General features: G+C 36.6%; 1 protein-coding gene across 1 annotated transcript in view; it reads left to right on the top strand.

The window, feature by feature from the left end:
- The first annotated feature begins 740 nt into the window (after nucleotides 1-740).
- Nucleotides 741-16,915, top strand: part of LOC146395793 (uncharacterized) — a 116,556-nt gene continuing 100,381 nt past the window's right edge. The window contains exons 1-3 of the mRNA XM_084999929.1: nucleotides 741-813; nucleotides 12,848-12,940; nucleotides 16,405-16,522. Of these exons, the coding sequence (XP_084856055.1) occupies nucleotides 12,858-12,940; nucleotides 16,405-16,522 (201 nt within the window). The 5' untranslated portion in view covers nucleotides 741-813; nucleotides 12,848-12,857. The remainder of the gene's footprint in view (nucleotides 814-12,847; nucleotides 12,941-16,404; nucleotides 16,523-16,915) is intronic.

The raw sequence follows: 16,915 nt of genomic DNA, 5'->3' as shown, positions 1-16,915 counted from the left end.
CTGCCTGTGTTGGCTGACAAATGTGATCCTTTTGTATTTTTATTGGGTAGCTGGAGTTTGTAAACATTACACACCAGACACTTGAAATGAACATAATGCTTCTATGCTGATGCAAGTTGAGTCCCCCAAAATTCTAAAGGTACAAAGTATTTTTCAGTAATGCTCAATTATTTGCCAATTAAAACAAGGCTCAAGCTTAGAATGTGTGGCATTCTAACAGGAACTGCAATTTCTTGGGAAACAGGATTATATTATTCTGACACACACTGCTTGTGGACATTTTCTTGAAAAATTAAAATTAAAAAAAAAAAAGAGTTTTAGTGGTATGTCCTTTAGGTCCTACAAAAGCTGATACCAAGATGCAGTTAGGACAGCAACACGTTTATAGAGGAGTAACATCTATGTAAGCATAAGGGAGGAACAGGACAGGGTGGGGGCCATCAAGAGACTGTGATGTTAATATAATAAAATCTCTGTGAGCCCAAAGGGGCCAGGGAGCAAAGAGTAAAATAATCCTGCTGTGAGCAGAAATTGCTGAACTCTTGTATCACAGTTGCCCACTCATTGGCTAAGTCCACCCCAAAGAGAGCATGACCTCAACACAAAAGTTGAGGCACACCCTGAGTTCCCATTGTGATTCCTCAGGTGAAGGACCTGACCTGGCCTCTCTCATTGGCTTAAGGATCTGGCATTGCTGCAAGCTATGGCTTAGGTCACAGATGCTGCTTGGATCCAGGGATGCCATGGCTGTGGTGTAGGTCACAGCTGCAGCTCTGATTCAACCTCTGGCCTGAGAACTTCCATATGCTTCCGGTATGGCTGAAAAAAGAAAAAATTGAGGCACACCTGAAGAAATTAACAACAGGAGGCTGCCAGTTTCTGGATAACTCAGTATTCCTCTCAGTTGGGTAACACATCTTCCCTTGAAAGGGGATTTGAGAATATCTCTCTGTGCCTATCACAATCCATCCCTGTACCCCATGTATTCACTTTTCCACATATATTTGGAGAACAGCTACTTGTGGGAAGAAATTTGATTGCACTCCACCTCCCCCCTTCTCATCCCAGGGCTGCAACTGGTACTCATCCATCTCTTTCCTTCTCCATCCTTTCAAGTCCCCATTGCCTTGAGCAACTTCCTCTGCTGGTCTCAGGGGGTGGATTACCTCATGGTATGTCCCAAACCCTCACTCTTGAGGGATCTGAGTTCCTGGCAATTATATCCTTTTCAGGTTAATGTCCTCCATTTATTCATTCATAGTCACAGTTGGGCAAGAAAGTACCAAGAGCTGCCCAACTGGACAACTCATATTCCATATATAGTCCTACTGCCCTTGTTATGTAGCTACTGTTTCATCTTCTCCTGCTGATCAGGTTAAGTGGTCTGTTTAAATGGTGACTCCCTTTCTGGCCTGCTCATCCCTGGACACAAGAGTCCAAAGTAGGAGGTGGTAATCATAGCTTTTAGCACAATAAGAGGCTTGTTGTGTCTACTGACAAGAGCGTAACCTCTTTGTGAACCAGGATTTCCAATCCCATAGAGCCAAGGGTTGAGGGAATGAGAAGTACCATTTATTACTGTGTCAAGGAATTGGGAATGGTACTAATTGTACCACTTTAATTATGAGGCTGCTCTTGATTAGTATATATGAAATAACCAACCAATCCCAATCTTAATGACTCACTTCTGCTCCTCTTTTGCTATGACGTGGGACCAATCAGAAGCAGTTACTTGATGGCCAACATCGTCATAATAAGTCATGTTGTGTATTTAGTTGGCAGTGTCTCTTTGGTCAATGCTGTTTCCTGGATACTTATAGATTAAATGAAGATCTTCAAAATTTGTGCCAGTTCCCATAGATCCATTCACATAATCTCTACATTGGACCTTTTTTCTCTGATCTTCCAATTATTTTATTCTTGACCCCATTCAGCCAATCTAGCCATTTGTAACTTTTTACGAGTCTGTATATATTCTAATCCTGGGGTACTTCTTGAACATAAAGTAAATGCTCAGGTGTAGCACCAAAAGCTCTTCCCTTTGGAAAGATTTTTCCTTGCCACTGGCCATCATGGCCACTTCAGAGTGACTACCACTCATGAACTGAGGTGGACCTGAAGATGGTAATTAATAGCTGGCTGCTGGTTGTCAACCATACTCCTCAGCTGGGCAACCAGCGCTTTCTTAAAGGAGAGGCAATCTGAGCATCTTCATGTCTGCCACCAGTGGCTATTTTATGATTATAATTTACTCATCTTTCCTTCCTAATTCTTTTAGTAACAAGGTTACTCTCCCCAGAGAATTTGAAATTAGAGTTATGAAAAAAGAATGGAAATATTAGTGCTTGGTTAATTCTGTTGTCCTTTTTTTCTCCTCCTGCTGGCATTGCAGTAGTGCACTGATGTTTGTCCTTCTGAAAGCCTTAGTGCACCATCATCCTATAAGCTACTGTAGTATCTTTACAACAAACTCAATTTCTGTTTCAAAAGTTAACCAGAGTACATTTCTACTGCTTGCTATAAAAATCCCTAACTGATATGGAACTCTAATAAATTGCACAGCTAGACAGGAAACTCTAGTAAAAGGGCTCTTTCTGCACATTGTGAAAGGCATTTCATTCTGGACAGATGCAAATCTACTGATGCACAGCTTAATGAGCATATGGTCCCTTTGTGCTAATGAGGAAAAGAAGCCCCTTCAAGTGGCCTTCTTGGTGGCTCCCTTGTGCAGGATTCAACCTTGAATGCCTTTGCTTGAGTCCATGCTTCAGATCATTCCCATCACATAGCAGAGATAGAAGGCAAATAACATAGGATAGAAATGTTTTTGAAATAGAGAAATATAATGCTTATCGTGGTACATACCTAAGAGGAACCCAGCTGATAGTGACTATGAACTGAAAGGATCAAGGAGTAAAAATGAAGTCATTAAATTTCTTGGATATGATAGGAAAGAAATTACTTCAAATTGGGGAAGCGGGGGAAAGATACATAAGAACAAGATTTGCTTTTGAAAAAAGAAAAAATAATATATTTTATCCAGTTGGCTTTAACAGAGAAGTGCAAAAGTTAACCAAAGCAATTATTCTAATTTCAGCACTGAGAGAACCATTAAAGAGAAGAAAGACTCCATTTCAGAAGGACACAGCTTTAGCATACACTTTCAAAGGGATCCATTCCTATTTTTATTTAAAAACCTTTTCAAAATGCACAACTTTATGAAATTAAAAGCCTTGCAAAATTCCTTAGAAGAATCTACTTGATAAAAGGAAAGCAGCTTGAATTAAAATGCTATGACTCAATATGAAAAGTTGTTGTGGGGAATGCACAGAAGATAATATTTTCATACATTAATGGATAATATGGGTGGCAGTATGCTTACTTCTAAATGACTGAAGGTTATCACTCAATTGCCTAGCACAGTCCTGCCTATCTTCAGTCAGGTGGGATGCTTTTACCAATAGCATAAAGGGAAAGCCCAGGTCCTCTAAAAGCTACTCCAGGACAGAACCACAGGGGTGATTCTGCTAGGCACAGGTTGATGCCGGGGAATTAAACACTAGAAATAAAGTGAGGAACGAGTAATGTCCCATTGTACTTAACATGCCAGTAATTAAATGTTTAAATTCTGGAGAATGGTTCTATTTTCTTATGGAACAAATATTTTTATAGAGTACCTGCTACAGTCAATAGCTATTGGTCACCTTCATGATTTCTATTTGAGTTAATATGGTTTCCGACTTGTACAGAATTAATACCCCAATGTAGTGATGCAAGAAAACTATCATTAGTTCAGATATAGAGGAGAGAACTATGGGAAGATTTCTCTTTCCCATATGAGAAATTGATGCTGATTGTTGTAGATTAGTGAAAAAGCTGTTACTTTGTAATCTGTCTAAGAAAAAGATACAGGGATCTTTTTCTTAGCAAGGCTGTAGCATTAGGGGCCTAGGTAAAAGGGTGGTTGAGGGTGGTGTCACTTGCTTGCTATTTCTCATAGCTTCAGTAAGTTCATTCATCACAGGAATAATCTGCTTTGAAACTGGTCTGTACTCTGAAAGAAGAGGAAGACATTACAGCTTTGCTAGGAAAGGCTATTTTTGCCCGAGAAGTTCAGTCCTTGTTGATGAGACGTCAACATTTTGAAAAATTTTAAAATTGCAAGAGTTAGACTTTCTATCTTGAATTCTAACATTATTTCTGGCAGATATAGCTAAAACCTTGGCAGATTTTGGAACTGGGACACAGGAAAAGTCTGACACACAAAACCTCCATAAACAACACAAGTAGAACAATCTTTGTCAAAGAGGACCATCGCTTCAAAGCAGAGCTGGGATAAAGCTTGGGTTAAAAGGACACTTTAGCTTTTCTTTGTTTTCCTGATCCACTTTGGTCAATTTATCCCAGGAGAATTTTACTTTATTTCATTTTATTTATTTTTAATGGCCACACCTGTGGCATATGGAGTTCCCGGGCCAGGGATCGAATCCAAGTCAGAGCTGAGACCACCCTGTAGCTGCAACAACTCTAGATCCTTTAACCCACTGCACAGGTCTGGGATCAAACACGCAGCTCTGCAGTGACGAGAGCTGCTAGAGTTGGATTCTTAACCCACTGCATCACAGTGGGAACTCCTATCCAAGGAGAGTTTTAAATTGAGGATTTAAAATACAGAAATACTTATTAAGAGTGGATAGAGAAGTTCAAGATCATTACTAGCCATAAACGTTGGCTAGATAAGATTCCATGACATCTGGGAAGATATTAGTAGTCTATTACGAAGATATAGACTTTGAAAATAAAACTCTGACTCCATTTTTTTATGGGACTGCAGGCATCTTTTAAGCCTTGGCCCTCCTTCTTCCCCTCTGTCCCACATCTGGGAAAATTGAGAAATCTGGGTATTCCCCCCACCGAAGCCAATGGAGATTCAAACCACACAAGCCCTCCCCCATGGGTGGGAACCCTGACCATAGCTGTGATCTCTAACCACAATAAACGCCCCAAGCCAGTACCTTTTTTTTTTTTTCTTTCTAAAGCCATTTATGGATCAGCTTGGGAATTCTGCCCACCTCTTCCTAGAAAGGCCCCATTATTACGTAAGTCATAAACTTTTTCCATAACTTCTAGGTGTGTATGTGGCATCATCAGTCTCAATATCCCACCTAAATTTTGGGTAAGAGGCTTTCCTGCCTTTGTATGTGACCAAAACAAACCTGATGTCTATTGAGAAATTAAGGAAGATGTATTGCCAAAGAACCTCAAGTCTGATGCCCAAGTTCCAGGCCCCTGAGTTTATACCATATGAAAATGGGCTGCTTTTTTCTGTGGGTTTTTTTGTTGTTGTTTTTTGTTTGTTTGTTTTTGGTTTTTTGTTGTTGGTTTTTTTTGTCTTTTTGCAATTTCTTGGGCTTCTCCCATGACATTTGGAAGTTCCCAGGCTAGGGGGTCAAATCAGAGCTGTAGCCACCAGCCTAGGCCAGAGCCACAGCAACGCGGGATAAGAGCCGTGTCTGCAACCTACACCACAGCTCACAGCAACGCTGGATCCTTAACTCACTGAGCAAGGCCAGGGATTGAACCTGCAACCTCATTGTTCCTAGTCAGATTCGTTAACCACTGAGCCACGACAGGAACTCCAGAAATGGGCTGCTTTTTAATGTTTCCTTCCCTAAAGGGAGGTTGCATATAACAATGGAGAAGAGATAAATGGGCATGAACCATTTACCCTGAAGCGCAAAACCAAGGTTCAGCCTGTGAACCAAGAATTCACTTCTCCAACAAGGCAGAAGAGATTTTGTGACTGTTGTCCAGAAGGTATGCTACTACAGACTTTCAAGAAAATTATGTAATGGATTAATTGTATGCATTCAGCTTTGGTAAAAACACAATAAAATTGGCTGCAGCTTACAAGAAGAATAGGGTATGTTATACTTGCAGAAGGGAAGTTGCTGGGATTTGCCATTGTGGCTCAGTGGATATAAACCTGACTAGTATCCATGAGGATGAGGGTTCGATCCTTGGCCTCACTCAGTGGGTCAGGGATCCAGCATTGCCCTGAGGTGTGGTGTAGCTAGCAGACTCGGCTCAGATCCCACATTCCTGTGGCTGTGGTGTAAGGCTGCCAGCTACAACTCAGATTGGACCCCTAGCCTGGGAACTTCCATATGCCTCAGATGCGGCCCTAAAAACCAAAAAAAAAACAAACAAACAAACAAACAAAAAAAACCAAAACCAAAACCAAAACCAAATAAACAAAAAAACCTGGGAGATTGAGTATTTGCTGAGAGCCACACACTAGGTCTTAGACTATACCTAAAATTGCTGGTTTAACAACTTCTTTCAGTGACTTTTTAAATGAGCAGATCTCTGGGTAATAGTTTGACAAGCAGTCAATTTGGCCTTGAAAACATTTTGAGTTCCATAAACAATTATTAAATCTGATTGCTGTTAAAATTTAATAGTGTTTTAAAATGAATGCTATTTTTATCTACTTGAACACACATAGATAGGTTAAAGCATTATGAACAAGGTTAACTTAAGTAGAAATAAGGTATAATAAAATGATGAACAGTTTAAATTGGATATTAATAAATGCAACAATCAGAGCAGCAAATATTTTAATGATCTAAGGAGGTGACCTAAGGGGCAAAATTCAAATTATCAATGTTTGAACTGTAGGAGAGGTAGTAAATGAACCTTGAAAATATTAGTCTGGCTCTACCAGTTATAAAAATTTGCCATGAAGAATCACTGGTTTCAAAAAAGACTTTTTATTATACTAAAAATTTTATAAAAGCAAGATAGGGAGAAATGAGAAAGTGGGGGTGGAGTGGGGGTGGGAGGGTACAGTGAATTGAGTTGTGGTGCTCCAAAAGATATATCAACCTATAGCCTGAATGTGATTTTATTTGGAAAAGCGTCTTTGTGCTTGTAATTACATTAAAGATATTGAGATTATATGGATTTAGTGTAGGACAGGTGTTCTTATAGAACACGAGAAACACAGAAATAATACAGAGAAGGCCATATGAAAACAGAGGCAGAGATAAAAGATATATAGCTACAAGCCCAGGAACTTAAAGAGGATTGTGGGAATTCCCAGGTTTGTAACCAATTCAGACAGAAGTGCAGGTAGCTTGGGGATCCCTCCTGTGGCTGGCATCTGAAGTAAGGGCACTTTTGTTGAGGACATTGCCCTTTAACTCATGAGATATGACAGAAACTCTGAAGTTTAGTCAGAATTGAAGGACTTTGCCTTAACATGTGGGGTCTACATGAATTCTGTGTAGTTAGTGTCAGAATTGAATTGAATTGTAGAATACCTAGACTGTGTCAGAGAATTATCATAAGAACACATTGGGAGAATCTCTGTTCAGAAAGAGTGTTCGGAAAGAGAAAGCCAAAGTTATGGCTGGACAATGGTTTACTAATGGTACCAGGAAGGTGACTCGTGGATCCAATTAAGTATCTCAGCAGAAGCAAAGATTAGAGATGATGTTATGCAGGAAAGATCTGGGGTGGAGTGTTGTTTTAGGCATGGACCTGAAATATACACAGGAGACCAACATGGATTTTGAGAATATTATAGCAGCAGAAATACTACTATATTGGACTGAAAGGAACAGCAACAGAATACAATGACAGGAAACTGTTGGACCTCTAAAATTCTATAGATATGCATAGAATGATAGAGCTACTTGGCTGCAAATACATATTGCCATACAGAAAAAGGAAGAATGACTTTGAGAGTAGCATAAACACAGGGGGTTAGGTGTAAGGTTCCAACAGCTCAGAGGACAAAGCAGAATTTTCTCAGGTATTGAATCCTAATGAAATTTTCTCTGATGGGTTTCAAATTTTCTAGGATTTGAATGATCCCTATGTTCCTTTCTTTTTCTACCTTTTGGCATAAGAATGTCTATTCTATACGTGTCCCACTATTGTATTTTAGAAGAAATAAATAACCTGTATTCTAGTTTCGCAGGTCCACAGATAGAGAAATATTTTGCCCCAGGATAGATCGTAGAATAGTATGCTCAAGCAGAGCCCAACCCAACAGTTACACCTCCGGTGTCTTGCCACTGCTCACAGAAATAGTTGCTGTTTACCTAGAAAAGTTAAATTTTTATATCCATTGGTTTATTTTACACCAAACAATCAACTTAGATGCCTTAAGAGAGCAAATTATTTATTGGAAAAGGTAAAAGTTATGACATTACTGATACTGTAATGAATAAATAGTGACAAAAAAGTAGAAGGGGAAGAGAAAAATAAAAAGGAAGTTTTGAAAATATGTATAAGTAAAGTTTGAAAACCAAAGGGATGCAGTGGGAAAGTTGAAACATTATTGATAATATATTAAACAAATTTTTTTTGCCTAAATTTATAGTATAGATAAATCCAGAACAGCAATGCATAAGATCACAATTCAGACAGTATCATATTCTAAGTCCAAATTTAGTACCTTAATTCCCAATTACATATACATTTTTTCTCTATAGCACAGCATTAAGCACAGAGAAGAAAGAGAAAATATAAAATGCATGAAATGTAAGCAAGTTTTAAGAGCATAATGCACACCTCAAAACCCAGAGGCCGTTTGTTGTGAATATAACTAACACATACATATCCAGCAAGGGTAATAAATGTTGCAAGTTAAATTGAATAATGATTTCACTGTCTAGTTGGTTTCTACATGAGAGATACACGTGGGGTTTGAAACGAGTCAGTATTTATAATGCAATATAGAGTATAAGTTGTACTCTAAGAAGGGATTTCTGAAATGTCACCAGCACACTAATTTACTGCTATTTCCAGAAGAAAAATAAAAGCACTGAACATAACCAATACAGACTGAAGGTTAACAGAAAATCTCAATTACAAACCGTATTTCTTCCTTTAAACTTTACTTTGCTCTAAGGATAGCTTCAGAAGTTTCAAAGGAAGAGATGTAAAAAAAAAAAAAAAAAGAGAGAGAGAAATAATATTCCCTATTTACTTAGAAGAATGCCATTTGATATATTTATAACTGGATCAGAAGTTGATGACTTCAGATATGCTTCAATCTATAAAGTTCCTGTTTCATCAGCAATCCTGTAAAGGAATGCTGTTTTGTCAAACCCTCAACTATATATTGTTTGTCGAAAAGAGAATTGCAGAAGGTAGATGCCAGTCACTTTTATAAAAATGAAGCCACAAATCTAAGACTTAAAGGAATTTTAAAGCCACTGAGAAATCACTTCAAGAATTTATCAAGAGAAATACAGTTTCAGAAATGTGTGCCAATCTAAAAAGATTCCATAACAAAGTGATGATTCCATACTGCTTCCTTTTGCTAATATGTGATGTGTTTGCTTCCTTTTACTAGTATGTGATAGTGATGGTTGGAACAAATTACAGCTATAGAGAAATGTGTCTTTGACAATGCCAGATAGTAATTCCTAATCAGTCTCAAGTAATGGACTGCTGACACTTGATATTTGAGTAGATGGTATAAATAAAATTTAAAAAGAAATATTTACACTAGGATAAAGAGGATTGAAAGAAAATAGATTATGATAATGGTATGTTAGTTATTAAATTTAAATAAGGAAATTATAGTTAAGCATATACCTACTATCTTTTCTGGTAGTTTCCAGCAAAATAATCCTTCAATAAAATGCTAAAATACACAAAATTGAAATGCCATCTGTCATCTCTCCACACGTTATTGTAGACAAAGCCAGATGCAACAAGGCAATGGATATTCAATACTATAGAAAAGAGATGGTATGATATATTGTTATATGAAATTATTTTCCAAATAGATTATTTATATGTGTGTGTGAATAGAGAAGAGAATAAAAATGAAACCATAAAAACTAGTTACTGTAATTAACTATAATGAAGCTTTTTTTAAAAAATGGTATTAAATGACTTTTAATAGAAAGTATGTTTTTCTATTGTAATCATTAGGTATATTGGGGAAGAGGTACATAGGCATGGTGATGGGGCTAGTCTTCGTAAGAGGTAATCAGATCTTCATGACTCTTGTTATGCAGATCAGTTTCCAAAAAATCAGGCTACTCTGTGTTAATTTTACATGTCAACTTGCCTGGACCATGGGGATGCCCAGATATCAAGTGTTATTCCAAATGTTTCTGTTAGAATGTTTTTAGATGAGTTTCTCATTTTGCTAATTTATTTAATTTTTTTTTTTATGGCTAAACCCATGGCATATGGAATTTCACATACTAGGGATGGAATTTGAACCACAGCTGTGACCCAAGCCACAACTGCAGCAACACTGTGTCCTTTTAACTCTCTGCACTAGTCTGGGAACTGAATCCAAGTTTATCATTTAAATTGATAGACTGAGTAAAGGATATTGCCTTCCCAAAATGGGTGAGCCTTGTCCAATCAGTTGAAGGCTTGTATAGCCCAAATGAGCTGACCTTCCCTAGAATAAAAGAATTCCTCCTGCCTGACTGTCTTTGAGGTGGAAACCTATTTTGTTTGTTTGTTTGCCTGTTTCTGTCCTCAAACCCAAATTGAAATATCAGTTTTTTTCTGGGTATCAGACTTGCTGGCCTTTAGACTGAGAGGTATCATTGGTTATCCTGGTTCTGAGGTCTTAGAACTCAGAAAAGAACTAAACCATTGGCTCACCTGAGTCTCCAGCCTGCTGTTTTGGCAGGACAACATCCGGCCAGCCACATATTTTTGTAAATAAAATTTTATGAAGCACAGCCCCACCTATATAGAAGAGCATGGCTGCTTTTATGCTACAAGGGTAGAGTTGTGCAGTTGGATCAAAGACTATACTGCCCACAAAGTCCAAAATATTGACTGTCTAGCCCTTTATGGAAAAAGTTGATTCATTTCCAATTAAATTAATCTCTAATTGTTCACTTAAGCCTCTTCATAATATAGTGCATACTTTTTGAGAGAAACTGCCTCATCTATGTATTCTGTCTTTCCATTAGCTCTTATTGGTGTTCATTCCATGGCAGATTTCTTGAGTTGAAGATGAATTAAAAGCAAGTAGAGGACAAAGAATGGTCAAGATATAGAAGAAGAACAGGAGTTCCCTATTGGCCTAGTGTGTTAAGCATCTGACATTGCTGTGGCTATGGTTCAGGTCACAGCTGTGGTGTGGGTTTGATCCCTGGCCCAGGAACTCTCATATGCCATGAGCACAGCCAAAAATAAATTAAAAAAAAAGATATGGAAGAAGTATAATATGTTTTCTTAGATGCTAAGAACCTACTATGTTGTGTTATAGTGGATTTTTTTGGTTGTCATTCTTTGAAAGGATTTTCCTTTACTAAAGAATGAGCTTTTTTTTTTTTTTTTTAAAGCAGAAGCAATGCTTTCATTTTTTAAATTTCCAAACACCAAGCACAATGTCTTGCTCAGAGTAAGGGTTCAATAAATGTCTTTAATGAATGAATGAAAATGAGTAACCTAAGCAAATGGCCAAAGGCCAGAAACACTGTGATTGAGAGCTTAGTGCTGTTGGAGCATAAAAGATGAGGGAGTAGATGATGAGGAATCAGGTCAGAAAACTAATAAGCATCATATTATGAAAAGATTAGCGAGATAAATTAAGGACGTTGATTTTATTATTGAGGGGATGGAGTGACTACTGGAGAATAATAATTACAGAAGTTATAAATTCTATATACTATAGGTCGGTTTGTGTTTAGATATTATCACCTTCAAAGGTTAAATTTGAATATTAACACAAATATTTTTGAATTAGAAGTGGAGAATCAGTTACAGGAATATTATGTGGCTCTTGAAGCAAATAAAATTATACTATACCTTCCACAAACAAAAACTTAAAATAATTTTTAAAGTACATTTTAAAGCCATTTATAAATTGAATAAATAACTCACCCACACAGACAAAACTATAGGGGAAGCTGAATCACTTTACTGGAAGTTTTGGAAATGGTTATGTGATTCTAAACAATTACCCATCACTATAACCTCTACATGGAGATCATATTTTATTCAGATAAGCTACAACTTCCTGAAAGGATGTCCCCACAGGAAGCTTCATTAACTGCCATTTTGTAGAGCAGACAGAACTATCAATCACCAAATTAATAGGGCATACTGATCCAGTTTTGTTTTATGTGCAAAATCTCCCAAAGATCAGTTTGATTCCATAACAATGGCAATGCAACAGACAAGCAAGAAGCCAAATGATTGAGCACTGACAGACTTTCCTTAACTTACCAAATGTTTACATTATGTAGTTTTTCCAATTTATGCACATTTCAATTCCATGAAAATATACTTCTTACACAAAAGTTGCAGTTATATATGAGATAAGAATAACACAGCAGAAAGATAAGGAGCTTTAGAATCAGAGTTGGATGCAATTTTCAGCCCCATCAGAACCGATCCGTGTGATTTTTCAGTAAGTTATTAACTTTTCTGTGCCTCGGATTTCTCATCAGGAAACTGATAATATCATATCTACTCAACTCTATTGTTGCATAAATTACAGATAATGTATGTGAAACCAGTGTAACTAAAAAATAACATCTCATGTAGATTATTTGAAAGTATATTTTAACATCTGTTTAGCTAAATTTCATGGCATATCAAGATACGGTTACATTAACAACAAAACCACAACTATGCAATACACAGACAAATCAGTTTTCTAAAAGTTACCTTATCTATGTTTTGATAGGAAAAAAATCTCAGTGCAGTCAGAAAACATTTATGTCTTTACTTTCAAAGACTCAAAGTTCTTAACTCTCTGCAATTACATCATGCAATAAGAAGAAAATGTTGAAAATGATGTTTCAAATACTACTTATGTCTTGTTTTCTTTGTGTTCTCAAAGGAAGAAGAAAATGTGGGTTTTCTGGAAGTCATTAGCATATCCATTTTTTTCACTTCACACAGAGCAACTACGGTTTTCCAGGATGCATACTTTGTAAGATTTTTATCCTTTGTAACATATTTACTAAAATCCACTAGAATTAGTTGGTTTCATTCCTAGGCATTGAGCTTTCCTTTATAATGCAGACTTTATGTCACTGTTTCCAAGCGAACTGTTGAAAGAAACTGTGATATATTTTAAAAATAAAAATAAATGAACTTTTTATCATAGTCTCATCAGTAAAGTTCAAATATCCACGTATGAATGAAACATCTTCAGATGTTCCCTCATTTGTACTACCTTAAAAGTCACTCTGTAATTATTTCCACTTTGTTTGAGGCCAAAATTTGCGTAGCTTGAATCACAGGACAGGTAATGAAATCTGACCTGCTAATCAATTCTCCTTCAATATTGCATCACTACCACTTCCCCGCAACTGCTTTCCAAATAAAGGCCAGATAATGTTTTCCATCGTAGAAGTAAAATAAAAATTAATGGGGAAAATGGCATTATGGTGATTTGCTTTACATAAGGGAAAAGCTGTCAAAACTGAATCTACTGGCATGTACATATTCCACTAATAGTATAAACATAAGTAAGGCGATATGTTTCATTTCTGCTCAAATTTCATTAGGAAAAAAAGAAGGCAGTTGCAAGTCATCCCTTTATTATTAAAACTGTTGATACCATATGATATTTGTACACTGAAATTTATAATATGGGAAGTAGATGATTTTATTTTGTGGACCAGAGAGAGTCTAAAGAAATAGAGAATAGGAAAACCATGTTAATATTCACAGAAATAACTATTTTTTAAAATGTTAGTCTTTTTTTATTTTATTTTATTTTTGGCTTTTGTCTTTTTAGGGCTGCACCCACGGTGTATGGAGGTACCCAGGCTAGGGGTCTAATAGGAGCTGTAGCTGCTGGCCTACACCACAACCATGCAGGATCTGAGCAGCATCTGTGACCTACACCACAGCTCACGCCAACACTGGATCCTTAACCCACTGAAAAAGGCCAGGGGTTGAACCCACAACCTCATGGTTCCTAGTCAGATTCGTTTCTGCTGCATTATGATGGGAACTCCAAATGTTAGTCTTAATTGATTTTACTTTTAATTGCAACTAAAATGTCTTATTTGTTAGCATTGCACAGAAATTAGGGCATATAAGTGTGTATATTGATGAAGAGAGAAGTTGATGCTTTGTAAAAGGGTGTTATATATTCTAAGCTCCTGTTTTACAGAGTTGATCTCAAACCGTCAGCATGCTGTACAATGTATGCATTAATAATGACCTATACTTAACTCTTTTAAAGGGCTACCATCTCTTCACCTACCTATCTCTAAACTCAAATCCTATTCTACCTTGGTTACAATTTCTCCACCAAGCTACTTTCTACACCACCTGGAAGTTCCTGTTTAGTGGTTAGAATTGTGTTTTAGACAGGCCAATTTGGCAGCTCAATATTAGAATGAATTTAAGTCAGACGTCAGAGAGACCAACTAGAGCAGTACAATAAAATAGAAATATAATGAGATCCCCCTAGGTCGTATCAAATTTTTCTAGTAGCCACACTAGAAAAGTAAAATGAAAAAAGTAAAATTAATTTTAAGAAGGATTTTATCTCACAATATATTCAAAATATTGTTATTTTAATATAAAAGTATTATGAAATTACCACCAAAATTGGATAAATTTTTTAAAAAATAATACTATATTCAACTCCAGTGTGTAGTTTATGCCTTCAACTCATCACTCTATGCATCAGACAGATTTCAGATGCTCTCTAGTCACGTTGGTTAGAGGTTCCTTATTCTGACCAATCAAAACTAAAAGCTTACTTCAATATTTCAAGAGGAAGATTATAACCCCAGCAGATTAGCAGTAGCTGGGTGAAATTCATGGGTCTTGATTACTTGTTCAAGGTCATGGGTGAAGTGGAAAGAAGAACCACCCACTTTCTTATTTGTTGACTTATAATAAATATTATGGGGGTGATAAAAGGAAAATCAGTTGCAAAATACCATTTGATTCTGGATGCAAGGCAAAAATAGTTATTCCACAGCTACCTAACTTTATGGGTGGGAAAATGGCATAAATAAAAGATATATGGAAAATGGAATCCTTTTACGAGTAGTCTGAGAAATGATTTCTTAATCGTGTAGTCACAAAACAATCACATACCTAGGTAATGTTTATCTGAAGGTCATGTTTCATTCATTTAAATCACTACTTTGGAAAACATGTCCCCTTGTAGAGTTTTGTAACTGCCATTTTGCTTCATAATTGTAGACTGAAATACAAATTGTCGAAGTGGTAGTGTGTATTGATCTGGTTTTATGTCACAAACTCTATTAACAAAAAGTCTCATAACAGTTTCAATGAAACACACTCACACACACACACACACACACACACACACACACACACACACACAAACTCCAAGTAATTGAGTTTAAATGGGGACTTTTTTCTTTATTTAGTAATTTTCAACTAAAATTTTTTTCAATGTTTGCATTTTTTTTTTTTTTTGCTTTAATGTAAAACTACTTGGGAAATAACAGCAAGTGATAAATTTTGTGATGAAATGATAGGGTAGAAAGGGAATCAGAATGAGTTGGGTTTAAATTTCATCATCAACATGATTCACATTGGTGGATTTGGCATAATTTTTTTTTTTTTTTTGTCTTTTGTTTTTTAGGGCTGCAGCCAGGGCATGTGGAGGTTCCCAGGCTAGGGGTCGAAATGGAGCTGCAGCTGCCGGCCTATGCCACAGCTACAGCAATGCCAAAACCAAGCTGCTTCTGAGACCTACACCACAGCTCATGGCAATGCCAGATCCTTAACCGACTGAGTGAGGGCAGGGATGGAACCTGCAACCTCATGATTGCTAACTGAATTCATTTGTGCTGCACCATGACAGAAACTCCAGGATTTGGGCATAATTTTTAACTTTTCTCTGCCTCGATTTTTCTGTCTGCAAAATGATGATATACTAATTATTCTGCAGAAATCTTGGATAAACTAGTGAAAATACATACAAAACATCTACTATATGCAGTAGTTTTAAAAATGTAAAATACATACAAAAAGCTCTCAAAATGTTGTAATAATTATTTACAAGGGTAATGATTTCTGATTGAGTGTAATTTCTGTATATGAAAATATTTAAGATTAGCATCAAAAGAAAAACTTGATGAGCACTCTCATAAATAATTTGAGCATTTTTTCATCTTTTCAGCTAAATTCAAAAGTACATCAGTGTTATTGTTTTCATTAGTACTATAGAAATACCTATCACTAAATTACTCAGAAGAATCAATTTTTATACATCACCACTGAATAATTTCTGTGGAAAGGAAAAACATTTCAAGGCAATCAGATAAAATCTATATCTTTTCTTCTAAAGAACCAAAGTTCTTTACCGATATTATTGGCAAAGCCATTATGCAAAAGCGAGAGAAAATTGAAGGTGCTCTTTTAAATTCTACTCATTTTTTCTTTCTTTATTAGGTGTCAAAGAAAACCAAGAAACCAAGGTTCTCCAAACTTCACCTCCTATAATCTGAGTTGTGGGTGTGTTTTTTTCCCATTCCTCCTCTGGAAACGCCTACACAACACTTCTGTTCAGGTATCCTCCGTTTTTCCAAAGTTTATTTTACACCACTTTGCTTTTATGAAAGACCTACATTAGTACATTTTTATCAATCAAAAGAAATCCAGAGGATTTTCAGTTTTATGAAAAAAGGCAAAAAGAAAAATTGGGTTCATTGTATGTTTTGCAGCAAGAGTGTTTAGAGGCCACTGTGGTGCATTCTATGCAGGGGAATGGCCCTGCCAAACTCCTTCCCAAGGAACTTCATTCAGCTTCTCAGCATCAACAAGCCACCATAGCTCCAAACTGTGTCCATGAGCACCTGCACTTTACCTACATTTATTTTGTGCATCTGTTAGCAAGATGTGTCCTAAGATAATTACTTTTCTTTAAACCATTTCAAAGGTATCATAGGAACACGCTACTTCC

This window comes from Sus scrofa, chromosome 15, assembly GCF_054392235.1.
Source record: "Sus scrofa isolate SSC_HxYL_T2T_F1_AM1 chromosome 15, Sscrofa_HxYL_maternal_Yorkshire_Landrace_v2.0, whole genome shotgun sequence".
Lineage (NCBI taxonomy): Eukaryota > Metazoa > Chordata > Mammalia > Artiodactyla > Suidae > Sus > Sus scrofa.
Note: the sequence above shows the minus strand (reverse complement) of the source record. Positions and strands in the feature narration are given on the sequence as shown.